Below are 25,670 nucleotides of genomic sequence, written 5' to 3'. Positions count from 1 at the left end.
TCCTTCCATGGTCTCTACAACAGGTCAGCCAGTTCAAGTAAATCCTCCTCTGCCCTGGATATTATCAAGCTTTAATTTGTAGTGATCCTCTGCACTTTCCTTGGGAACAATATTAGTTTCTACTTTCAAGTATAACTCAACTAAAAAATATCTAGATTACTTCCTAAGTACCAATGGTGTGCTTAACTCAGCACGGAATACAAAAGTAAAAAACAAACCCCGCCTCCACAAATTTTCCTCTCATGATCTGCAGAAAAACTGCTGTGGGGATCCAAGACATGAGAGATGATATGAACATGTCATTAAGGTGAAACTGCAGATAGAAGAGCAGAGCCAAAACACAGAGCTAGAACAAAGCAACATGTTCAGGGAATAACACGTATATTTTGTCGTGGACTAGATCCTAGAATGTTCAAGTGGGGAACAGTGTAACATAAAAACAGACTTGCAGACTGTGGTTAGAAGTGGAAGGCTGAGAATGTGACTTCTCAGTAAGAAATGAAGAGTATAAATTAGATAATGGTGTAGCACTGAAACTTTTAAAATATATGAGTAAAGTCACACTATTCTTTTATCTCATGTGGGAGTTTAAAAAATAGGAGTAGGAGCGCCTGGGTGGCTCAGTCCATTAAGCGACGGACCTGATTTTGGTTCAGGTCATGATCTCAGGGGTCATGGGATCCAGCCCTGTGTAAAATGGTTGTAGTTAAGATAAATGAGATTTTGACCAGGGACACATATTTTTAACAGAAATATTCAAATAGAATGAAACGTGGTATAACAAAGCTAGCTGAGGTGTCAAACAGCCTAGAGGAAATGTAGCACCAGTTTTCGAGAGACTGGCAGTAAAGCTATGAATTAATAAGAACTCATGCTGCCATAGAGATAATAACTGAAGCACTGGGATTTTTAGCACCGTGTTTTACTTCCCACATAGAAACCAAAAAAGATGGGGGATGAATGTATACCTCAGGTTTCTAAAAATAAGTTAATGAAAAGACCAATGCTTTACTTCACAACATTCCAGATCTTGCTGATAAATACAGATTGAAATAAATAGGAAAAAAGAGTCAGAAAGAAGCACTCCTTATTTATCTTGAGTATTCTCTGAGGACACATAAAATACTTGATTCAAGAACAATCCAACATCTTAATGTATAAATTTGTCTAAATTTTAAGCTAATCTGATTATAAACATATTCATACCAAAAAGATTAAAAAAACATACAGAGTGCTTAGTGAAGAAAAAAAAAACATACAGAATAAAAAAACACCACATTCAAGCCTGTAATTCTACAGCAGAAGACCTCCAACTATCAGTAGGCATGCCTCAGCCATAGCCTCAGGTAGGCACACCAGTAGGTAAACATCCTGTAGATATTACATAAGTGCAATGCTTCAGAAGCTCCTCCAGAATCCTGCCAAAGATAGAGGACCCTGCTGTGTACAGCTCATCTGCTAGTGCAGAGCAAAGCATTGGCCTTTCCAAGTGACTCTGATCTCAAGTCTATGCACTAACCTTTTGTCCTTTTTCTTACAAACATCTAAGGCTCCATTCCCTGCTCCAAAAAGGTGATAACATCTGGTTTAGAAATGGATATACTAATGAGATCAGGTACCTAGAGCTCAACAACACCACAACTCTGCTGTATGATTTCTCCTAGTAAGGTCCAGACATTTCCACTTACCCTACAAGAAATCTATAGCCATATTCCTAAACTTCATTAATCCAGGGTCAATCTTCTCTAGGAAAAACACAGAATCCAGAGGAGCTACAGCTCTACTTTGACTTTTAGGTGTGCACATGATAATTCCTTTGGGGGAAGGGCAGAATGCCTGGAATGCAAATACTGCGAGAGGCTCCAGAGTCACTGCATTTTTTAAGTGTACTTTTAAAAAAAATACTTGTTCCGTCTCCTACAAAATGATGAACAGGGAGAATTCCTTGTTCTGTCTACTATAAAATGCTAAACAGGGAGACGCAGATGGCCAGAGCAATGACCTTTGTGGAGAAAAGCTATGCATAATCCAAAAACGGAAGCTTCTTTCCATTTTGTCTCTGCCTACAAGCTTCCCTTAAGAATGATGGTTTTCCTAAAACATCTGAAAACAACTCAGTGGACCCACAGTCTAAAATGTTTTCCTCGAGCAACAACAACTCCATTTCAAAAAACAAGTAATATATGGTAGCCACTTGCCATATGTGACTATTGGTCACTTGAACTGTGGCTGGTCAGAATGGAGATGTATAGTAAGGTTATATTAAATTCTGGCTTTGGGAGACTCCCACATCCCCAAACTGTGCATACACCCTCATACTCCTCTGCCTGGCACCTTGGGGCCAGTGGTGCCACAGCCTGGGCTGGCGGAGCCTCGCTGCTCCATCTGGTGCCCTGCCTGGGCTGTTGCAGAGTCACCAAAGCAGGCAGTAAGAGTGCTGCAGTCCAAGTGGCTCTGGAAAGTCGGCTGTGGACTCAGGTCATTGGGCAATTCCACCACCTCATCCAGCTGCCCAAGGATGAGCCCAAAGCCAAGCTTTAAAGACGATGTCAGCTCCTCCATGGCACTGATTGATGATTCAGTCTGCCCAGTCACCAAGCAACCACCAGCTACAACAAACCCAAAGAACCTCCCAACATTCCACCTGGAACTCCACTAGCAACTGGCATCCTAGAAAGGTAGTTAGGCTTTCTGTGTGTTGGAGCAAGCCTTTAACATTCAGCCAGGTAGTTTACAACTCTGCCTTAGCCTTACTTTCTGCTGGAGTGACCTGAAAGTCAGCCAAAGCTTATTTACTTTTTTGGAAGGACAGATTTTGCAGTTCTCTACTCTGCCAATATTTGCTGATATCCAATCCTTATTGTTTAAACAACTGGTGTTTAGGTCTTCAATCACTTGGGGAAGAAAGACATTCTAAATTACTCAAAATCACATCTGTGGAAGTCATCTTGAAAAGTCCCTCTACTTCTCTAAAATCCAATACTACAAAAGCTCAAAGTTATGTATCAAATATTATTAATAAAAATCAGCTAGTAAATTAACTTTCTGATATTAATTTTTACATGTACATGTTTATTTTTAATTTACATTAAAGGATTTTTTATACTGTCTACAGAAGTCAGAATTTTAAAAATTTAACTCATAATTTTAAACTGTGATTATGTGCTGAAATGATAGTATTTGGATATATTTATGCTAAATAAAATATACTATTCAAATTAACTGCACCTGTTTCCTTTTAAGAAGAAAGGCCTTAAAAAAAAATTAAAAAAATAAATAAATAAAAAAGAGGAAAGGCCTTTAAGAGGGCTACTTTAAGAGGACTACTAGAAAATTTAATAGACCCTTTACAATAAAAAGCAACTCTATCACTATCTAGAATTTAAATAAAAAAAGAAAAAAACTCTAATTTTCTTCAAGACTACTTATTGAACAGTCTATCATAATAAAAATCAGCCTTTGTATAAGTTTAAAGCTCAGTTGTTTCAAGAACTATTTTTTAACAAAGCAAGTATTACTTATAATGAATTCCCTGAATTAAAGTCTTTAAAAATATTATATTCATACACTCCTGAATCATATTTAATCATTCTCAAAAGATTGTTTCTTTAATTAAGCTTGCTAATTTGAAACAATAAAGCTTATTTTCCCAAAGACATTCTACCTGAATTTCATACACTTTAATTAAAAGATACGTGACCACCTAAAGCACAAGCATGGGATATATGGCAGAATAACAAAGCCATATGCACAGCACACAAACTCCTAAGATACTACCTGATAGATATCAGATAAACTGCTGCTCCCAGAGTCACTGGCGATGCTACAACCAGACTGACTAGAAGACACATGAGTCACCTGTGGATGAGGGTTGTCTGTGATGTGCATCTTGGTAAGATCGGCTGGAAGCTGAAAAAGAAAAATAATTTAAGATATTCTAAACATCAAACATTACCTCTGTAAGCGTTACTGAGGAATGTATACAATTATTCAATTACTATACTGTACACCTGAAACTACTATAACACTGTATATGAACTATACTGCAATTAAAAAGTTAAAAAATTTCTTAAGTAAAAAGTAAGAGTTCTTGACATGTTGTTAACTTCTGAACAGTTTCTGGACATTATATACATCACTGTACAACTTCAATTCTAAACTAATTTTTTCCACTTTTTGGAAAAACCTTAGGAAATGATAAAAACCAAATCAGTACTCTGACACTGTCAGTCAAGCCTAGAATAGAATGGAATGGCTTCAGAAGACATTACCATTGGTAATGATATTTCAGAGTAAGCACTTGGGCCCCTCTTTTTCTCCTAATAATACTATCAGCTATTGTTACCTTCAAGTGTTCAGAATGCTATCAACAAACCACTCACACAAAATGGTCATTAATATGAAAAAAACAACAACAAACAAAAACCCCCACATCTTGTGTTAAAGTACAGCATCTGGCACCAAGATTTGGGGTGGGGGGGGGAGTTGATTGCATTCCAAATTTCAAAAATTTTGTAGACCTCTTTTCATCTAATATTGTAGTAGTTTGTAGTTGGCCCCTAAAAATTTGTTAATAATCATGATGATTTAATGAACATCTATGCTGGGTGCAGGGATACCAGAGACACAAGATAAAGGAAATGATACTATCATATCATCTTTAGTATGGTCACACTTTTATAGGGATGCAGGTTGTATAATATCATACCAAAAACAAAACAGAACAGCAATAACAACAAAAAACCCTCACAAAATCAATGTAATAAGAATTAAAATAAATGACTGCTCCAGAGTAATGAGAGAAAGTTTTACAAAGGAGGCATGGTGATATATTTTCCAAATAATTTCTCTGCAACCCCCTATTCAGGAACATTAAGAGAAATCTACTTACTTTTTAAAACAGAAGTTCTCATTGCTTTAGGGCAGGAAAATGTTAAACATGCATAGAGTAGTAAAAACTAAATAAACCCTAGTAGAAAAATGGCCAAGTCTAAATTCTATCATCTTAAGAGTAGTCACTATAATTATAAAAACTACACACAGAAGGGGGCCTGTGGCTCAGTCAGTTAGGTGTCTGACTCATGATTTTGGTTCAGGTCATGATCTCAGGGTCACGAGAATGAGCCCTCGCCAGGCTCCTTAAGATTCTCTCCTCCACTAGCATGTGATGTAAGAGCTCTGGGCATCATATAAAATTGATGAATCACTGACTTCTACTTCTGAAATCAGTAATACATTTTATGTTAATTAACTGAATTTAAATAAAATTTAAATAAACTGTCTCTCCCTCTGCCCCTCCCCCACTAAAACCAAACAAACTGCACATAGAAATGATATCACATATTCCTCTGGGGATAACAGTGTGTTATCTAACTCAGATGAATTCTATTAACTAAGATAAACAGAAAAACTGGATACACATATGTAATCTGGCCTGGTAGGTTTTACTGATTCTTAAAGAGGGAGATCAAGAGACTCAGAAGCACTTCAACAGTCATAGTTAAAGAGACAGAAGTTATATTTCAAGGCCTAGCATGGAAGGGCCACCCTTTGGACTGGGACTCTGGAAAGAACATTATACTCTATGAATAAATGTGATCCACAAGTAAACTGATGCCCATTTTAGAATCATCTCAATCTCTGATGTTTTTTGTATTAAGATGTTATACAGGGTTACTAGTCTCTTCCAGTCAATTATTGGAAGCAAACACAAATCTTTGCCAAATGAAAAAATCATTCTAGTATCAAATTATTTAAAATATTTTGCATATACAACATCCATTGCTCAAATAAAACCAGGCACATGAGAAGACAAGATAGCACTGATGAAAACTACAAAATATAATAGACTTTAGAAATGAAGAACTTTCAACTAATGGAATAATCAGATTACAAAATAACTGTTTTGAATATATATAGCAAGGGTCGGCAAACATTTTCTTTAAAGGACCAAAGAATATTGACACTTGTGCAGGTGACATATAATCAATCTCTGTGGATACTTTTGACTTTTTTTTTTTTAAATAATCCTTTAAGAATGTAAAGATCATTCTTAGCTCACATGTCAAAAAGTTCAGTGGCCATGTTTTCCATTATAGCAAAAGATACAGACAAATGAACCCTGAAAAACACAGGTTTGAACTATATGGCTCCACTTATGCATGGGTCCACTTACATGTGGATTATTTTTCAATATACTACAGTACTTTAAACATATTTTTCTTATGATTTTATTTATAATATTTTCTTTTCTCTAGCTTACTTTATAATATAGTAAATAATACATGTACAAAATGTCTTTTTAAAAATATTTTACAAAATAAATCTTAATTGACTATGTTATTATTGGTAAGGCTTCCAGGTAATAGTAGGCTATTAGTACTTAACTCAAAAGTTATACATGGATTTCTGACTGCACAGGGGGTCAGCAGCCCTAATCCCTGTGTTGTTCAAGGGTCAACCCTACAGAGGAAAAAAAATTAAGAATTATAGCAAATAATTAACAAAGAATAAAATACAAATTCTACAACTGAAAAGTGAAGTTATGGAAATTAAAAAGTCAAACATGGACTCATTAGATTTGACAGAGCTAAGAAGAAAATTAGAAAAGTAAAGATTGGCCTGAAAAAATATCCAGAATTAAACATAAAAGTAAAAAAGAATGAAGCTGGGAGAGAGGGGGAAAGAATCACAGGGGATAGTGTAAGAAGTAACATCTGAACAACCTGAGTCAAAGAAAAAAAATAAAAGATTAAGACATATGAGATAATGGCTAAGCATTTTCCCAAATTGACAAAAATACAAAGTCACACACGGATCAAGCAAGAATTACCAGCAAGATAAATAACAAAACCATACCTATGCACATGAGGGTGAAACTAGTACAGGGGAAAAAAGAGAAAGAGAAATCTTAAAACAGAAAAAAGAGATTACTTGGACAAGAGCAAAATTAAACTGACAGCTGAACTCTCAATAAAAATTTGGAAGCCAGGGGCACCTGAGTGGCTCAGTAGGTTGAGTGTCCGTCTGCCTTTGGCTCAGCTCAGGTCGTGATCCCAGGGTCCTGGGATGGAACCCCACATCAGGCTCCCTCCTCTGCAGGGAGCCTACCTCTCCCTCTGCTTCCCTCTCTCTGTCTTTCATGAGTAAATAAATTAAATTAAATTAAATTAAAAAAAAATAAAAGAGAGATTTGGAAGCCAGAAGAGAATGGGAGTGGTATCTCCAAGTGCTAAAATCCATCAAGAAAAAATAATAATAAAATAAAATCCATCAAGAAGAGTCCCCCAAAAAGGGTAAAATAAAGACATTTTCAGAAAAACAAAAATGAAGACAAATGTTCTCCAGCAGATTCTCCAGCAGATCCAGTGAATAAAGAAAATTCACTAGGAGAACAATTCCAAATGGAAGCTTCCAGATGCAGAAAAGGAAAACCAATGAAAACAAGAAATGTGTGGGTAAGTTTGTGTGAATACTGACTACATAAAATAGGGATGTTAATGTCCTGAAACATAAATAAGAATTTAAATATATTACAATAGAATTAAGTCTGGAGAAAAGTAAATGAAGTTAATTAAGTACTTTGCAATGTCCATGAAACTGTAGCAACAGACTTCATAGATGGATACATTTCTGTAATCTGACTTAAGACTAGTAAAACTGTGTATAACTATGAAGCTTACGTAGGGGAAAACATTTAAAAAAAAAGGATAGAAAAATATATACCATGCAAACACAAACCAAAACCAAGATTATGTAGTTATATTTCAGATGAAGTCCATCTTGAGGGGGAAAGCATTAGAGACAAAAGGGGACATTTTTATAATAAAAGGTTCAACACTAAATATGTACGTAGGCACACATCCTCTAAATACAGAAGGCAAAAAACGGCAACAAAAGACCTATATGAATCCACAATTATGCTGCCAAATTATACCACAAATTTCTCACTGACAGAGTAAGAAAATAAAAAATATGTAAAGATAGGGAAGATGGGAACAATTATAAAAAACCTGACCTAAAGTGCATGAACATAGAAGAATGCAACCAAAAACTTCAGAATTATTTTAGGGTACACATAAAAACATTAAAAAAAATTGACAATAAGGCAGGTGGTCAAAGTTTCAAAAGAATGAAAACAGAGAGATATCTTACGATACAAAGCAAATAAGGCAGAAATAACTAACAAAAAGATAACTAATAAAAATTATCACGGACTGGGAAATTATTAAACAAACCTAAATAGTGAAAATGAAAAGCTCAATTAAGGCACATTGCAAATTAGAAAATACTCAGAATAAAAATTAAAATGCCACCTACCAAAACCTGTGGGATAAGCTAACACTATGCTTAGAGGCCATTTTATAGCTCTATTATGTGTACTAAAAAAGACAGAGGAGCGCCTGCATGATGCAGCGGGCTAAGTGTCTGACTCTTGGTTTTCACTCAGGTAGTGATCTAGGGGCTGTGAGGTCGAGCTTGGCGTCAGGCTCTGCACTCAGCTTGGAGTTTGCTTGAGACTTTCTTTCCCTCTCCCTGTGCCCCTATCCTCATGTGTGTATGCACTCTCCCTCTCAAATAAATTTTTTAAAAGGTAGAAAAATCAATGAGCTAACTGTAAGTGGTTACAATAATACAGAAACAGTGATGGGAGTATATCTCAGCTCAAAGACCTTGCTCCTACTTAGTTTCTATTGTTTAGGCAGAATTCATCTAGTAATCAAGCGGATGAAAAGACAAAGACTGAAAATAGTTTTAAAAGTCCAGATGTTTGGTTGAGCTGTCAGGAGTAGAAGATAATCCATATTCCAAGATTCCTACAGAAGACCAAGGAGAAAGAGGTCATCCATCAAAGTAACACAATGAACCAAAGCCAGAAAAGCAAGACTGCAAATTGGGTACGTAGCAATACTTTTAAGCAATCTTCATCCTCACTAGACCCTAAAAGACAAGCATTTTTATCCCTACTTTACTAATGAGGAACGGAGACAATAAAATTAAGCTGCTGGCCATAGATCTCTCACTCAAGTTGGAATTCAAACCCAAGAGGTATCTGATTCTAGTACTCTCTGCTTTGTACCAGGAATTCTGCTGGTAACATGAAGATGAAAACAGATGGATCCCATCTTCAAGGATCGCAGTCTAACAGTGAAGAGTGGACAAAGACGTACAAGTGTACAGCATCTCCTTTCTACCCCATGAAGAAAACTTAGATCAATATATAGGAATCCTCTCAACTTCTTAATCTGACGAAAATAATGATAGTGACTACAGCTGATGCTTGAGTGCTCATTACATGCACCAAATAGGTAAATTAGTAAATATATCATTTTACAGACTTTTTCATGGATTATCTCATTTAATCATCAAATAACTAGACAAGGTTATTAGGGTAAACTAGTAAATATATCATTTTACAGACTTTTTCATGGATTATCTCATTTAATCATCAAATAACCAGACAAGGTAGATGCTATTCTTATACCCAAACTTCATATTAGGAAAGCCAAGGCCCTCAGAAGCCACACAGGTTACCCATAATCACATCTCTAGGAAGCAGGGAAAATTGCTTTAAAATCCAGGCCGTCTGACTATAAATCAGTTGTTCTTTCCTAGTAAATTGTTTCCTGACACTAAGGTCTGAGTTCCTAACATCCAACAATTCCTTCTATTCCTAACAAAAGCAGAAGAAAGGAGAAAGTTTTCCTCCAATAGGAATCCTTTATGTCTTAAACCATCTCTCCTGTTGTCTCAGCTTATCTGCCTCTTTTCCTTTTCTTCCTGACCCCAACAGGGACTTACTAGATGACTTCTCATGAGCAATGTCACTTACCGCATCACAGGTCTGGTAAATTTTCCTATTTTCCACAGTTCCTTTATCCATTTCCCATACCTGAACTTCCAAGCTCTGCTGGAACTCACATTTGGAATTCACATGTCCATGAGGCCCAATGTCAAAGTTCTATTTGGGGGATGGACAGATTCCTTAGGTAAGAGCTTGAATACAGACAGAGATTATGAGAAAGTACATAGTCTGTTGAAGACTCCATACATATAAAGGAAAAGAGATGTATTAAGCAGAGGCTAGAGGTAGAAAATAATCTTGAATGTCAAGCATTTTGATTTTGATTCCTATAGGTTATAAGAGAGCTGCTACAGGTTTTTGAGAAGAGCAATGACAGAAGAGCTGCTGTATGTCTTACACAGACTTAACCCATCCAAGTGTTTATTTTTCTGACTCAAATTTCTCTGCAGGTCTAGGCAACACTCTGGGGCAACTGCTTTATGTGCAAACTCAGATACTGCTTTGGTCTTTTGGCTCTGTCGTCTCAACACAGGACCACTTAAGTCACAGCAGCAGGAGAAAAAAGCCGCTGAAAGAGATTACTAAACCTTGCCAGGAACCAGAGAAATAAAAATTTAAATAACTTTTCATCAGACTGGCAAAAAGAAAGCCTGAGAATACATAATATGGGCAAGGCTAAGGAGAAAAACAATATTCTCATAAATTGTAATGGGAGTTATGAATTGGTGTAGCCACTCTTAAGAGTGATTCAAGGAGTAGCCACTTTGGAGAGCAAATATTAAGATTCTTTACATTTAAAATTCCTCTTTGGATATCTATCCTAAAAAAGCACACAGGTGTGCAAGGAGGATGTACAAGAACATTCATTACAAACAAACTGTAATAATTTAAAGAAAAGAAAAATAATTGTCACAAGGAGAATGGCTAAATTATTATAGCCTGTTATGGAATACTGTGCTACAGTTCAAGGTACAAGAAAACCTAGCTATACTGACTAAAAAAGTAACTTTCATGATAAATATAAGACTCCTTTTTAAAAAAGCATAAAAACATCATTACATGTTTTCTGGGTACATACTCATCTAGGTTTAGGAGAAAAGATTTGAAGGAATATATATACCACACAATCAAGAGTAGTACTCTCTAGTGAACGAGAAGGATCAAGGCTGGTAGTCCAAAAGAAGTTTCAGCGTGATCTGCAATATCCAGCTGAAATGTTTTATTTTTGTATGGAGAAAACATTCCTCTACTATTTCTATAAATAAGTTATTTGTAGTATTCTCAAAACGGAAAACAAATAAATATATATATATATGTATGTAAGGGTAATTTTCTCTTACCTTTTCATTTAAAAAATGACCTTAACACTGGAATGTGGTGAAATTCTGGAGCTCTTAGCAACTAAGGGTAGCTATACACACTGTATACATTCTGGCATTTTATGATAAAAAAGCAAGATTCAAAGATGAGTTTTATTAGAATGCCTTAAGAGAACATATTAAGTACTTATATACTTAGTATGTAAAGTGGAACTGAGAATAAGCATTTAACCTATAGCGGAAGGAAACGGAGCAGAAAGTGATATAAATTGGAGAAAAACAAAAACTCCCTACATAAGAGCCTGTATGGAAAGCTGAAAAACAAACTGAAAGTGAAGTACTTTAGAGCACTTGGGTGGCCCAAGTGGTTAAGCATTGACTCTTGGTTTTGGCTCAAGTCATGATCTCAGGGTTATGAGATGGAGCCCCACGCTGGTCTCCTTGCTAGGCATGGGGCCTGCTTGAGATTCTCCCTTTCCAACTCCCTCGCCTTTCCCCGCAACTCTCCCTTCTCAAAAAAAAAAAAAAAAAATTTAAAAAATTAAAAAAAAAACAAGTACTTCTGTGTTCTTACTCCTTTGAATGTGGCATTCATGCTCTTTAAATTTCATTGTGTGTGTATAAACTTGAATGAGTAAGATGCAATCAAGAAACAGGCCAATCAGTGAAGCTTAGGTAGGGATGTATACAGGGGATACAGGAAATAAAGGGCCAAAAGTAGTATTTTGGGTGCTTTAGGTTTCCTGTATTAGAAAAAAGCTACTTACAGGGCCTGAAGCAAGAAAATGAATGACTGGAAGAGATCTGCTTTTTATTTTTATTTTTTTTTAAAGATTTTATTTATTTATTCATGATAGACATAGAAAGAGAGAGAGGGGCAGAGACACAGGCAGAGGGAGAAGCAGGCTCCATGCCGGGAGCCCAACATGGGACTCGATCCCAGGGCTCCAGGATCACACCCTGGGCCAAAGGCAGGCACTAAACCGCTGAGCCACCCAGGGATCCCCGAGATCTGCTTTTTAATAAGCTTATTCTAAAAACAACAACAAAAAAATAAAATAAAAAGCTTATTCTAGCATCGTAGAAGATGAAATGGAAGACAATCATACATATGGGAGACAGGAAACACTAATCAAAGACAGAGGTCTTATGAAATTAAAAGCAGATGTATAAAGGAGCTTCTGGGGCTAGACAGGGTGACATGTGTCACTTGACAATGAAAGAGAACTAAAAATAGATATCAAGGCCCAAAAAACGTAGTTTGGAGCCTGTTTTATGAAGACAATTTAAAATGTCTCCAAAGTCCTAAAGGAAATAGCTGTATCTAACCACAGTAGCTTTGGGTATATGACACCTGCACTCTGCGTCAGGCAAGTGGAACTACGGCATAAGCATGCATTCCTTTTTTTTTTTTTTTTAAAGATTTATTTATTTATTTATTCAGAGAGAGCGAAAGAGAGGCAGAGACACAGGCAGAGAGAGAAGCAGGCTCCATGCAGGGAGCCAGACGTGGGACTCAATCCCAGGTCTCCAGGATCACACCCCAGGCTGCAGGCGGCACTAAACCGCTGCGCCGGCACTAAACCGCTGCGCCACCGGGGCTGCCCTAAGCATGCATTCCTAATTCATTACTTTTACTAGAAGATGAGGGTTAAAGGGACAATGACACATGTATCTCCTCATCATCACATTTTTAAATCCAAAGAGTGGCTTTCAATCAATATTTGCACTTAACATTAAGTTTTTTAAAAGCGTAGATACACTTGTTGAGAAAAGATGAAATCAGTTTAAAGAGTGTTGTCAACTTTGAGGACAAGCAAGGAAACTAGATTTGCTGCACTTAATGCGGAGGAGTGTATAAGAAGGTAATGGGAAGAGAGTCACATACTGTCTAGTGAGTCACGGCTAAGACTTTGACTTTTAGTGTGAATAAAGTGTATCTGGAAGGGAGCGATCAGCTGTGTCAAATGCCACAGACAGGTAGTGTAATAAGGGCCAAAAAACGACCCATAGATTTAGCTGTGTGTAAAAATGAAAATGAACATACTTCTTTGACCAGTAACCATAGGAGCACCTAAAAGAAGGCATAGTGTTGATACCTCTCCCATCCAGTAAACAGTCACTTTGGGTAAGCAACTTGAACAGATGAGGAAGGTGAGCTCTCAATCACTCCAGGAGTATCAATCTCTTTAAAAAAATTCCAACACATTCAACTAAGATTTGAAATGTGAAGAAAGAGCTAAGCAATGAGGGAAACGAATGGCATCTATGAAATGAGAGCAAGTTATTAAACAAGAGTGGCTGTGAAAAAGCATCACTTGAGATTTCAAAAATGATTAATACAATGATTACATTTATGGCAACTGGTCACAAAGGGAGAATCAGTCAGTGAGCTAGATGATCAAACTGGAAATTTATGGAGTAAAAATAAAGAAATGTTTAGAGATAATGTGGACAGATACGGATCTGTCCATATCTGTCCACATCTGGAATAGTAAGAAAAGAGTTGAGGTTTTCAAAAAATAAATTTCCCATAACTGAAGATCAATTGGAATCTTTAGCTGGAGAGAAACTTTCAAGTAGCAAAAACAAAACAAAACAAAACAAAAAAATTAGATAATCCATAGGAAAACTTCAAGACATCAAGAATAAAAAGTAAAACCCAAACAAAACAAAACACAATTAATCACTGAAAAGAAGAAAAACAGACTACTTAACAAAGGAATCAGGAATTATAAGGAGCCCAGACTTCTCAACACCAACACTGGATGCCAGAGACAGTGCATTAACTTTTTCAGAGTGCTAAAAGGACAAGACCTTAGATTTATTATTTTATATACAACTAAACAATTATTTTTAAAAGTAAATATCGAGTAAAGCAGTTTTGAACATACAAGCACTTAAAGTGCATCTCCTCCTCTTCCATCCTCCTCTTGCTCTTAGAACTACTTAATCCATCAAGAAAATAAATTCAGAAGTAATGAATCCACGTAGTACCGTGGGCAAATACATGAATAAATAAAATCAGTAAGATGTACTGGAAAACCAAAAGTACCAAGTTTGAAAAATTAATCACAGGTGTAATGTGTTTATAATCATAATCCAGAGTTAAAATTCCATCAGTAGTAACACGAGAGATGGGGGAGGAGGGAAAAGGAGCCACACATACTCTTTTACAAATACTTAATTTACATATTCAAGCACCAGTCACAGAATTCTGCTCAGATAGTATTTGCTGGCATTTGATCAAACCTTAGAATCTGATTTTTTAAATCCCCCTTGGCTCTTCTATACTTGTTAAATCTTAAATCAAAAGCTGGTTACTAATACCACCAAAGGCTGTTTTTGATTGGTATTCTAAACAACCTCTGTATCTCATTCTTTATTTTCTTTGAAGCTTTTTCACTTGGTCTCATCCATTTCCTTTCTACAGGTTTTAAATCTTAGTAGTGTCACTATCAAGCATCAGCAAAGCATGGGCCCCACAGGTGGCATTTGTACTATGGAGGCTACCCATGCCTTGTTGGATAGTACAAATGAAGCATATACCTATGCTTCTTTCTATCTCTTTCCATGTCAATCAGTTGTTGCTAAATGAAGAGTGAATTTAAATGTCTTTCCAGAAGCTGTGTTTAGGAAGATATACAGTGAGCTATCTTTCAGATAAAACACTACACTACGACGCTACCACAGTATTTCTCCCTTAGTCACCATCAGTAGGACGGACTACCTTTAAACAAAGACATGATTCCATCCTAGGAAATGCCTCTATTGTGCCTGTCTCTATTCAACAGAACCATAAAGAAATCTTAACACAGTCTATGTTACAATTAAAGTGTTTACGAAAACAGCTTTACAAAAAACTAAAAATTCATACTTTCCTATTTTTGTCTTGAAATTTACGTTAACAGGAAACATAACTTGAGTGGCATCAAATTTCATATTTATATAAACAGCCACTATAAATACAATTTATTAAATTATATTGTCTATTTTCCTAAAACCTAGCATGTCCTGTTATGTAGCATTTTGCTTTTCTGTGATTAGTTTGCATTAAAAAAATGACAAATGTAACAGATGCTACCTTAAAAAGTCTCAAGCTAATGATTCACTTACTACTATTTTTAAAATGCTTAAGAATGTTATAAAATTTTTTTCATATACTTTTCATAGTATTTTCTTCATATTACTTCACTGATGGAGTTATTACCCTGTCTTCCTAAAATTTTTGTATAATAAAAACTTGTATAGTATAAACTAGAGATCAAACTAACACTGCTCAATACATCAACCATTTAAGATAAGGAGGCATTATAATACAGTCAAGTTAAAGAGCATACTCAGAGACAAGTACAGAAATAGCCATAACCAAATGATTCAGTCTGAAGACAGTCCACCTCAGATGCATTACATTTTAAGTCTATAGATTATTAAGAAGGTATTTTTTCAAATCCTCTTAGAGGTACATTAGGATATTTTACAGATTCCCTTAAATTGAAAAACAAAATGGCCATGAGATTGATCTTTTTAGATTGCTTTTGAATTCTTATTTTTAAAGTTTAGAAAATATAACAGTGCAATAAAGCTAATTTACAATTCAAAGTAGTAGAATTTAAATTTAATAACTATACCCATCTCCAAGGAAATAATAAACATTACTTACTTTGGAGGCCCATGGCTGAAGACAATTGGCATAACACCGAACAAGAAAAGCCATTTCCTGGGCTGGAAAGGGTAGTTTCCTTTTCAAACCAGAGCCACACGGATGAGTATGTTGACAAAATTCTGTTAAGTTTCTTTTTTACAAATCATACGCCATTTGCAGTGTTATATAAAGGCAGCTTCTCCAAATCCCTTTCAAACTGAAATCAGGAGCTTTCAGTAGCTCAGAGTATTGTTCTAAATAACTGCAACAGTTTTCATCACAACATTCACTTTTAACAGGCAAATCACAGTAAATCAAGATGTTTACATTTCTGGCTCAGTATATACAGACATATACATGCTTCCTCAGGCACCTGGCACAGACATGCACAGTGGTAACATAACAGTTAATACAGTATCAGTCAAAGTAAATAAGGCAACATGCACAAATCTGTGTTCCTGGATTCTGAGAAACCTTTCCTCTCTGTAATGCAGCTTTGTCTCTTCTTCAACTTATTTCATTCTGTAGAACAAGCACTGCAGTAATTCTTCTGCATCAGAAGCAAACCAGAACACTGTATCCTTAAAATGAAAGTTTCTTCTTTATCTTCTTAATCACCAAAGGTTAAAAAAAAAAAAAAAATGAACCGATGAAGAAGCAAATGGTAGTTGGAAGATATATATGCTCTAACAGGTCTGTCCTGGAGAAATGCCTGAAAATCTCCAAAATTAAAATTTTCTCTTTCCACATGCACTATTTACAGCTCTGCAGTAATGCTTCCTGTTCAATGCATCAGTAAGACAGTAATGTTGATCTAAGTCTGGCTTTTCTGGTTGAAAATTTATAGATGGTGATACAAAAACACTACATCTTCTATAAAACAAGACTATATGTTAGTGTCTTAATTCCTACTGTCCTTGCCAGTTTCACAGCAGCTCCCTAAGGAGAGGCTCCTATTGATTCCATGCTCTGCAGTAAGATGAAATATCTAATAAGAAGGAAAGAGAGTGGGAGGAGAATAGAGCTAAAAGGATGACATCACCTGTATAGAAAGCCTTCAGAAACTGCATTAGATCAATTGGCTACTGTATCTGCAGATGTAGCCCAAAAAGCAATTTACTGAAAACACACACACACACACACACACACACACGCACGCACGCACACACATGCACATACACATACTCCCTTCCATGAGACATGTCAGCAAGCTAAATTCTTTAAGAAAAAAAATGGCTTAGAGCACCTCTCTATTTCAGTTTTTAAAAATCCATCTTGATTTTTTATTCTGTGCACTAATACTGAGCTTTATTTGGGAAGCTATATTTCCTATTATTATTCAAATTTAACACAGTATTGTCCTCCCAAGGGAAAATAATTAGCTCTGGTAAGACACTTGCATTACAAATACATAAGGCAGCCTTCTTCTCAGACATCATATATGTGTTTGTAACACTACTAATTCAGGGGTTTCTGCTTGCAAAACTTCCTATTTATCAAATAACTGTTCTGAACAGGTACAACCTTCAGGATACTTTAAATTAACATTAAAAATATCAAAACTGCTACTAAGATTTTTATGTAAATAGTATATTTAATTGGAAACAATAGAATTTTATTTTGTAAAGGAAAGCTGAAAAACATCACCAGGCATAATAGCCGACCTGCATGCAGCCTGTACCAACTCCTCTGAGGAAGAATAACCTATGCAACATGGTATTTTCCTGCACTCTGACGCTCAATTCCTAGAAAGACACAGGATGCCAGTAAAACTTAAAAGGAATTAGAAATGAAAATTATTACACTTGATTTAAAAATTGGGCTTGGTTCTAAAACGCAATCATTTTTCTATAAAAATTCCAGAGAAAAATTAAATTTTGCCACACCCAGTTCAATCTAGAAACACAAGTCTTCTAGTATTGACCCTTATTCTTCTCACATCTGCCACAAGGAATCTATTGCAGATACTCCCATCAAGAGTTTGCACTTAAGGTTGTAAAGGTGCCTCCCAATGGCCAAAAAATACATACCTTCTAATGATAAAATGCTTAGTATGTCTCCAGACAGCAAAATTATGAGAGTTACAATCAGAGAACAAAGCAGAGTAACATAACTATTTTGCTTTATTCACTTAACATTATTTTGAGGACAAGAGATATGCAACTTCGGAGGGGAAATTATTACCTGAAAGATGGGTGTTATTATAAAAAATTCCACTGTCAAAGAAACATCTTGTCATTAGCCCCAGCCAAAAAAAAAAAAAAAAAAAAAAGAAGAGTTCTTCAATACACCTCTGGGCAAAGTATGACTCACTTTCTGAAAAACAGTATGCTGACAATCTGAATTATGGCAGCATACTTTACTAATAAAACTACAGTTAAGTTTAGTAAAGCTAAATATTATTCTGGACAAAAACAAGTCATGTTTTCAAAATACATGATCATTTATGAACTTAGGTTTCCATAAGATCTAAGAATTATATTTTTGGCAAAAACTTCAAAAGAATTCACGCAAAAAAATTTTCATTTAAATGTAAAATTAAGTCTCAAAAATAAAAATAAGCATGACTAGCTTTCCAAACATAAATCATGGAAAACATATATAGGTTGATTTTCAGGCACCAATGTATTTTTTTCAATTTAATTATTTTAAATAAACTACAGTGGGTTGGAGTTTCAACACGATGGTAAGCATTCAAGAACAAATTAAAGTCTAATTGCAATCATTCATTTTTTTAAAATATAAAAATGGTAGCAGATATTCTAGGTAAATGAAGCCAAACAATTCTTAAAGATAATTTTTAAGACAAGTCTTTTATACATTAGTAACATGACTCAAGAGTATTTCAGTTTCAATGGCAGATAATAATTACATCCACGTATGGTACCAACAGGATAAACTACAACCAAATCAAAAACAAAATCATAATGGTCATTTCCCTACCATTTTATAATAAATCATGCTGACTGCACACAAAGGAGGGCCTCAAGCTGAGCAAGGGAGAGCCATCTCTAAGCTGCTTTAAGAAACTGCTGCCCTGTGTGTGAAATTCAATACACTAAATGCCATATGTTGGAAACTACTGTAGTAAATACGAACTCAGTAAAAGAACAACTCTCTTTTCTTTTAGTGTGCACTGTAAGTGAAGATGACATCATCCTTTTCCTTGTTCTACCAATCATCTCATAGTATCTGTCATTCTGGGGAACTGTATGGTGAACATTGCATGCAGAATAACCCTGTGTCAACAATACCATGAAAGAAACACGGGTCAAATCCTACATTCAGCCTATGAATCCACCAGCATTCTGAGGATATGCTGGACCACATGATTTCTTCAAAAAAAAAAAAAAATGACATAGGCTTCTAATTAATGAAAGAATTAACATATTTTGAAGAGAATAGTAATTTGTCGAATAACTAAAAATATGATTAGGTGAATAAGCACTTTTTCACTTCTATCATTTTTAGAATTTTACTGTGATCTCATTCCATTAACTTACCAATTCAAATGAAGTAATCACAGCAAGGGAGAGTGCCCTGATCTACACATTATCTAGGAACCATCACCACAGGATAGCCATTTAAGAGTACATTTCCCCTGCATATGAAACACCATGATGCTAGGCCACATAAGATGAAATCTTTGGCTTCATAAAATAAAGCAACCCACATATGTTGGCTCTGCAAAGCTTCAAACCATTACAAAATATTTTTTATAAAAAGGTAATGCTGTGTAGTTAATTAAAATTTATGTTAACTAACAATCTCTCAACAAAAATAAAACCCAAAACATCTGAGATAATGCACAGAAAGCCATAAATGAGGTTTGATAGTTATTAAACTATAAATAGAGTTTTTACTTAATAAGCCAAAAACACTGAAAAGGAGGGAAATAAAGGTCATTCAGGAAAAGGTAACTTATCAGAGGATATACATTCTAGACATTATAAAAACAACCAACCAACAATAATAAAAACCATATTTATAGTAATCTCAGGCAGAGTGTTACTGTTTATTCCCCATCTACACAATTAAATACTATAATCACAACTTAGAGAAACCAAACTCAAAAGCAGATGAAGAAGAAAAGAAAAATTATGTAGTTTATTATGTAGTTTCACGAAACAAAATAAACAGGCCACTCATTTCTGCATTTTAGTTTTAAGTATCTAGTCTTTAAAATACAAAATGCTAAATGTGCTGATATATACAGTAAAAACACTTTAATCCTCTTGGAGAATGAATGACCCTTTACTGAAATGTCAGAGAGGTAACATACAAGCCCTTTGAAAGGATCATAGCAAGCTTTCCCATCTCTTCATCACCCCTTGCTTAACTCGAACATTTGAAATGAATCTTCATTAAGTTATCAGACACGGTTAATTCTAATTACTGGTGCCCCTCAGGAATTCTTGCTTTTAAACTGCATTCTATCTATTGCTCAGCCTTTCTGAAAAAAGGGAAGCCAGAGTATCAACATTCTCCTCCTGTTCTTCTATAAGAAAGAGTGTGCTTCAGCACACTATCATACATGTCCACTAAATGGTCAGCACCATGGTGATGAAAATCCTGCTACAGCTACCAGCAGGACACATAAGCACTATGAAATATGACCCTTCCTTAGGGAGTGATTGAGGAAGAAAAAGCAAAGGAGAGGGAAGCCTTCATCATCAACTTAGGTGATGTAAGCTTCTATAATTAGAAGCAGTGAAACCGAAGGAACAATAAAAAGGCACACCATGCTTCCACTTTCCCCTACACTATGCAGTCACAGAAAGTATTTTTCACTCATTCACTCACATACACATATAGGTAAATAAAGAATACACTCTACATGTAATCAGTCAAGTGTGCTACCTACCATATGCAAACCTAATGTGAAGTTTTAAAATAGTATTATTTTCTTCAAAATATGAGGTCTACCCAATAATTACAATAGAGCACTATATAAACATAACTGGAAAAACAAATCTTATTTAAAAAATGAAACTACTGAGAATACCGTCTCCATCTATAGATTCCCAGAATATATCTGAGATCAACTTGAAATCACTTCTCTAATTTTAAATACTACATTTTCTAGTACAATAAAAGCCAAATGCTGAATCAGCACAGTTTTCTGAACAGGTAACAAATCAAACAAAATGGCAAGAACAATCAGCATTTATCTGTTTGCTATGTCTCAGTACTTATTATCTCTTCCAATTGGAATGCTCTTAAAAATCATTACCTTGGACCACTGGTATACATTAATAACAGAGATGCTTCAAAAAAATCTTCAAAAGAGCTTTCTTTAATAACTATTGTATAAAGTGCTTCAAGTATGTTAAAAAATGTTTCCAATTCTGGTTCCCTGGGCAGGTCCATAAGAATTAGTGTCACCTTTAAGAGAGGAAGAGGTACCCCAGGCCAATAAAACAGCATGCCCTGCCCTCCTTGAGCTCCCAACACTATTGAAGTTCATAAAAAGTGAATGATAAAGACAATTTCTTTTTTTTATGATTTTATTTATTTATTCATGAGAGACAGAGAGAGAGAGAGGCAGAGACCTAGCCAGAGGGAGAAGCAGGCTCCATGCAGGGAGCCTGAAGTGGGACTTGATCCTGGGACTCCAGGATCACGCTCTGGGCGGAAGGGAGGCGCTAAACACCTGAGCTACCCAGACGTCCTTAAAATGACTAAGTTGCAATACTAATGCAGAGCCTTAAAAATAATTTTTATATCCTTAATCTAGGAATTTAACTTTCACAAATAAATCCTAGAGTCCATTTATTCATGAGTTGTCTACAACTGGAAAAAAAGCAGAAGCTACATGAGAATATTGTTACACTCAAATAATGTAATATTGCTGTTAAATAATATTAGTAAAAGTAAAATATTGCTAAATTTTACTAAAAAACAGTAAAATATTACTAAAAAAATAATGTTTGGTGAAAACTTTAGTTGCCTGAGAAGTAGAAATGTAGTATATATAAATATTCAACATTATCTAAATTAGAAGATGTGAATTAATCAAGATACTTTTAAAAGTCACTAGCAACAACAGCTACCTCTGGATTGAGGATGACAGCAAATTTCGTAATGTTCTCCTTTGTTTTTACATTTCTATGATGAGCATTTTTTTTCACAATTAAAAAAAAAATCTGCTCCAGGCAAGCATTTGACCTTAGCTTGATTATATATTATCACCCCTTTGCTTTTTCTCTTTTTGTGGACTCAGGATCCTGTAAGTAGGTACAAGAACTTCCTATCAAGAATTATTTATTATTTCCTAGAAGGCAAATGGGACGCAGAAATTTCCTGGGAAAGGTTAGATACTCATGAATGAAGAGAGAAAAGTCCTCTTCTGTAATTAAGATTCAGAGCATCACAGAGAATACACTGTCCAGAGCTCTAGTATAAGGTAGTATGGCTCTAGTATACAAGTACACTTATAAAAGAGGCCTCCCAAAACTCCACAGCCATTTCCATAACGTGAGCCGACAATGAGTGGTCAGCAGTCTGTAAGCTCAGAGAGCCTTCAGCAGAACCCAAACATGTCTGAACTCTTGTCTTAAAATTCCAGCCTCTAGAATTTTAAGAAATAAATATGTGTTATTTATGAACCACTCAGTCTGTAGTATTTTGTTACAGCAGCATGAACAGACTAAAGAGGAAATTTCAGCAATCACATGTTTAGACCAAAGTCCTATAATTTCTAATGAACTTATCAGGGGTCAGGATCCTAGTTCTTACCACAGGAATGGCTTGATCAGTAAGACACGCACAGGGGCACCTGAATGGCTTAGCAGTTGAGTGTCTACCTTCAGCTCAGGGCTTGATCCTGGGATGGAGTCCCACATTGGGCTCCCCGCAGGGAGCCTGCTTCTCCTCTGCCTATGTCTCTGCCTCTCTCTGTGTCTCTCTCTCATGAATAAATAAACAAAATCTTAAAAAAAAAAATATATATATATATATATATATAAAAAACACACAGGGATGCCTGTGTGTGCAGTGGTTGAGCACCTGCCTTCGGCTCAGGGTGGGATCCTGGAGTCCCGGGGTTGAGTCTCACAAAGGTCTCCCTGCATGGAGCCTGCTTCTCTCTGCCTATGTCTCTGCCTCTCTCTGTGTGTCTCTCATAAATAAACAAAATATTAAAAAAGAAAAAAAAAAAGACATGAACAGACTCTACAAAGCCAAACACATTCTGCTAAAAAACTTAAGATGTCACATGCATGGCGAAGTAGAAGAATATACCCACTATTCAGTGCACCAACAAAAAGGCGGTTAAATGATCTGATCTGGTCCTAATAATCAGTTGTACTGACAATTACGTCTTAATCTTGCTAAATATGCTCTGAATCCAAACAAAACAATGAGCACTGCAGAAAAGCAGGGAATGTAAGGTGCAATCAGAGAGGGAGCAAATGAGCAAGAGCTGCTCCATTATAATTTGTATGTCTAAAATCATACAGTAGCTTCTAGAGTATCATACCATGCCTACCACCTGCTATACTGGGTAGAAAAAAATATATATGTAAAGAAAGGTGAGCAAAAGGAAGCCCTCTAAATTTAAAACCACGAAGAATGAGGTTGCCATGAAATCCTCTTTCTAGGTGTCTTTTTGGGAAGAGTCCAATGGCTCCATTCATATGAAAGTGCTATGATGGACAAAGAGAAAAACAAGGCCAGTAGCTTATGCTGTGCCTAAGAATATAAAAGCACCCTAAGCAATACAGGGAGCAAGAGAGAAAAAATTATTCTGTGGTCTACTCTGGAATATAGGATCAAGAGGAAGTTAACACACACTACATACATACACTGTTCATTATTCAAAAATACAGAAGAAATGGACAATGAATAAAAAAGACTCTAATTTCATAAATGAAGTACCCAAACACCAACAAGAGTTTTCAAACCTTTAAAGAATGTCCTTGTTTATATTTGGGTCAATAAGGTTTCCAAAAAAGTGAGTGAAAATGTTTTCTGATATTTTGGAGATCGATTTCAAGTTAAATAAAGTCATACTTGATGCTTGAATTCAGTGAAACCAAGATACTTCCTCCCTATTCGTCTTGCCTTAATTTTACTGTTTAACTTCACATAAATATATCAACATTAAAAATTTGAATCATTACATTTGAAAAACGTTTACCACTATAGACTATTTAAAACACAGCAATCAGCTTTATGTAAAAAACAGACATTTGAGAAATTCTTAAAGTTATTCATTTTGTTTTCTGTTATCTTTGGAACAGAAAGAATTATATGAGCACACTGCATGTAAATATAACACCCTATGGGTCCAATGAGAAGTGCACTCTATGAATAGAAAATGTTAAGAAAGACTTCTCTCCAAAGAGATCAATAAATGATGTCTTGGGAACTGAGCAGGACTTGTCAGGAGGACATAGTAGACCATTCTGAATAAAAGGAGCAAATATTAAAATTCAAAATGATTTGTTAAAGGACAGAATTACCTTAGGTAAAGAAGTCTCTAAGAACCTCCCAGGGGGAGAGAAAAAATGAAGGGATATTCAGCAAATAATGAGGCCAGAAAGCTAAAAGGACTAACTGGTGCCAAATGAAGAAGAAATTTAAAAACAACCTGATCTTGAAACTTTTTAAAATAAAAAAATTTTGAGATACATTTCTAACATATTATTTATAAACTAACATGTATTCCTAGCAAAAATATTTTGTGCTCATTATGAAATACACACAAATCCCCAGAAATTTAATTTTTTATTTTTTAAAGATTTTATTTATTTATTTAAAAGGAAGACAGCTGGGATGCCTCGGTGGCTCAGTGGTTGAACGTCTGACTTTGGCCCAGGGCATGACCTTGAGATCCGGGATCGAGTCCCACATCATGTTCCTTGCAGGGAGACTGATTCTCCCTTGGCTTGTCTCTCTCTCTCTCTCTCTCTCTCTCTCTCTCATGAACAAATAAATAAAATCTTTAAAAGAAAAAAAAAAAGAGGAAGAGAGTAAAAGAGGGCATGGGCATAGGAGAGAGGGAGGAGAAGGCTCCCTGCAGAGCAGGGAACCCGATGTGGGGGCTCATTCCCAGGACCACAAGATCATGACCTGAAACAAAGGCAGACACCCAACCACCTGAGCCTGAGCCCCCCCATGCACCTCATTCCCAGAAATTCAAAAGGATAAGATAATACTACATATAAATATAAACTCTATTTTCTTCCTCTATCCTGGGGACTACTTTGTGATCCACGTCTTAAGACATATGGACTAACCTACTGGCCTTGCTAGCTACTAACAGAAAAAAGACCTCCAAATCAGTAATTCCAAAACCAGTCATCAGTTTTGGCTAGACAGCCCTGTCATCATTTAACTGGATTCTAGCCACTTGTCGTGTACAGTAAAGCAACTTCAATTACTTTCATATGCATTTAATAACCACTTTATCTTTTAAGGTTGGACGATGAAAATGCCTTGTTTGAAGTGAGCTACTATGAATAAACACTACAAAAAAAAAAAAAAACTGGGTGGGGGTAGGAGCATTAGTAGGCTGAACGCTGGTTGTCCTAACTTCAAGCCAGATTGATTTTCTTTTTCCCTTTGTTGTAATTCTTTAGCTTGTTTTTCAATGTATTAATATACTTAAACATTTTGGTAAACACATTTTACATTAATGTATGAAACATATAAATAGGAAAGCTATGTTATATGCAACAATAAAGACCGAGTTTTTACAATAGGAATAGAAGCTGCTGACATAATGAATGGTTTTCACAGCCCCAAACACTAGGCAGAACCTTCTATATAAAATCTCTCATTTAATCCTTTGACAAATTTAAAGGTTAATTATCAAAAGAGAAGTAGGAAGGTTACACAATGTGCCCAAAGTAACACAGGAACCTAAACAATCTGATAGAAAAAAAGACACTCTTAC

The 25,670-nt window shown here is 35.6% G+C and overlaps 1 protein-coding gene across 29 annotated transcripts in view; it reads right to left on the bottom strand.

The window, feature by feature from the left end:
- The window catches only part of RAPGEF6 (Rap guanine nucleotide exchange factor 6), a 185,436-nt gene that overhangs the window by 87,505 nt on the left and 72,261 nt on the right, over window positions 1-25,670 (bottom strand). For 25 of the 29 annotated variants that reach the window (XM_025994964.2, XM_072731802.1, XM_025994963.2 and 22 more), the window contains one exon: window positions 3,778-3,909. In XM_025994964.2, the coding sequence (XP_025850749.2) occupies window positions 3,778-3,909 (132 nt within the window). Of the gene's footprint in view, window positions 1-3,777; window positions 3,910-15,787; window positions 16,915-25,670 lie in introns of those variants that run through there. The other 4 variants (XM_025994967.2, XM_072731815.1, XM_072731808.1 and 1 more) reach the window with 2 other exon arrangements.

This window comes from Vulpes vulpes, chromosome 12, assembly GCF_048418805.1.
Source record: "Vulpes vulpes isolate BD-2025 chromosome 12, VulVul3, whole genome shotgun sequence".
NCBI lineage: Eukaryota > Metazoa > Chordata > Mammalia > Carnivora > Canidae > Vulpes > Vulpes vulpes.
The sequence above is the reverse complement of the archived record's forward strand: the minus strand, read 5'-3'. Positions and strand labels throughout refer to the sequence as shown.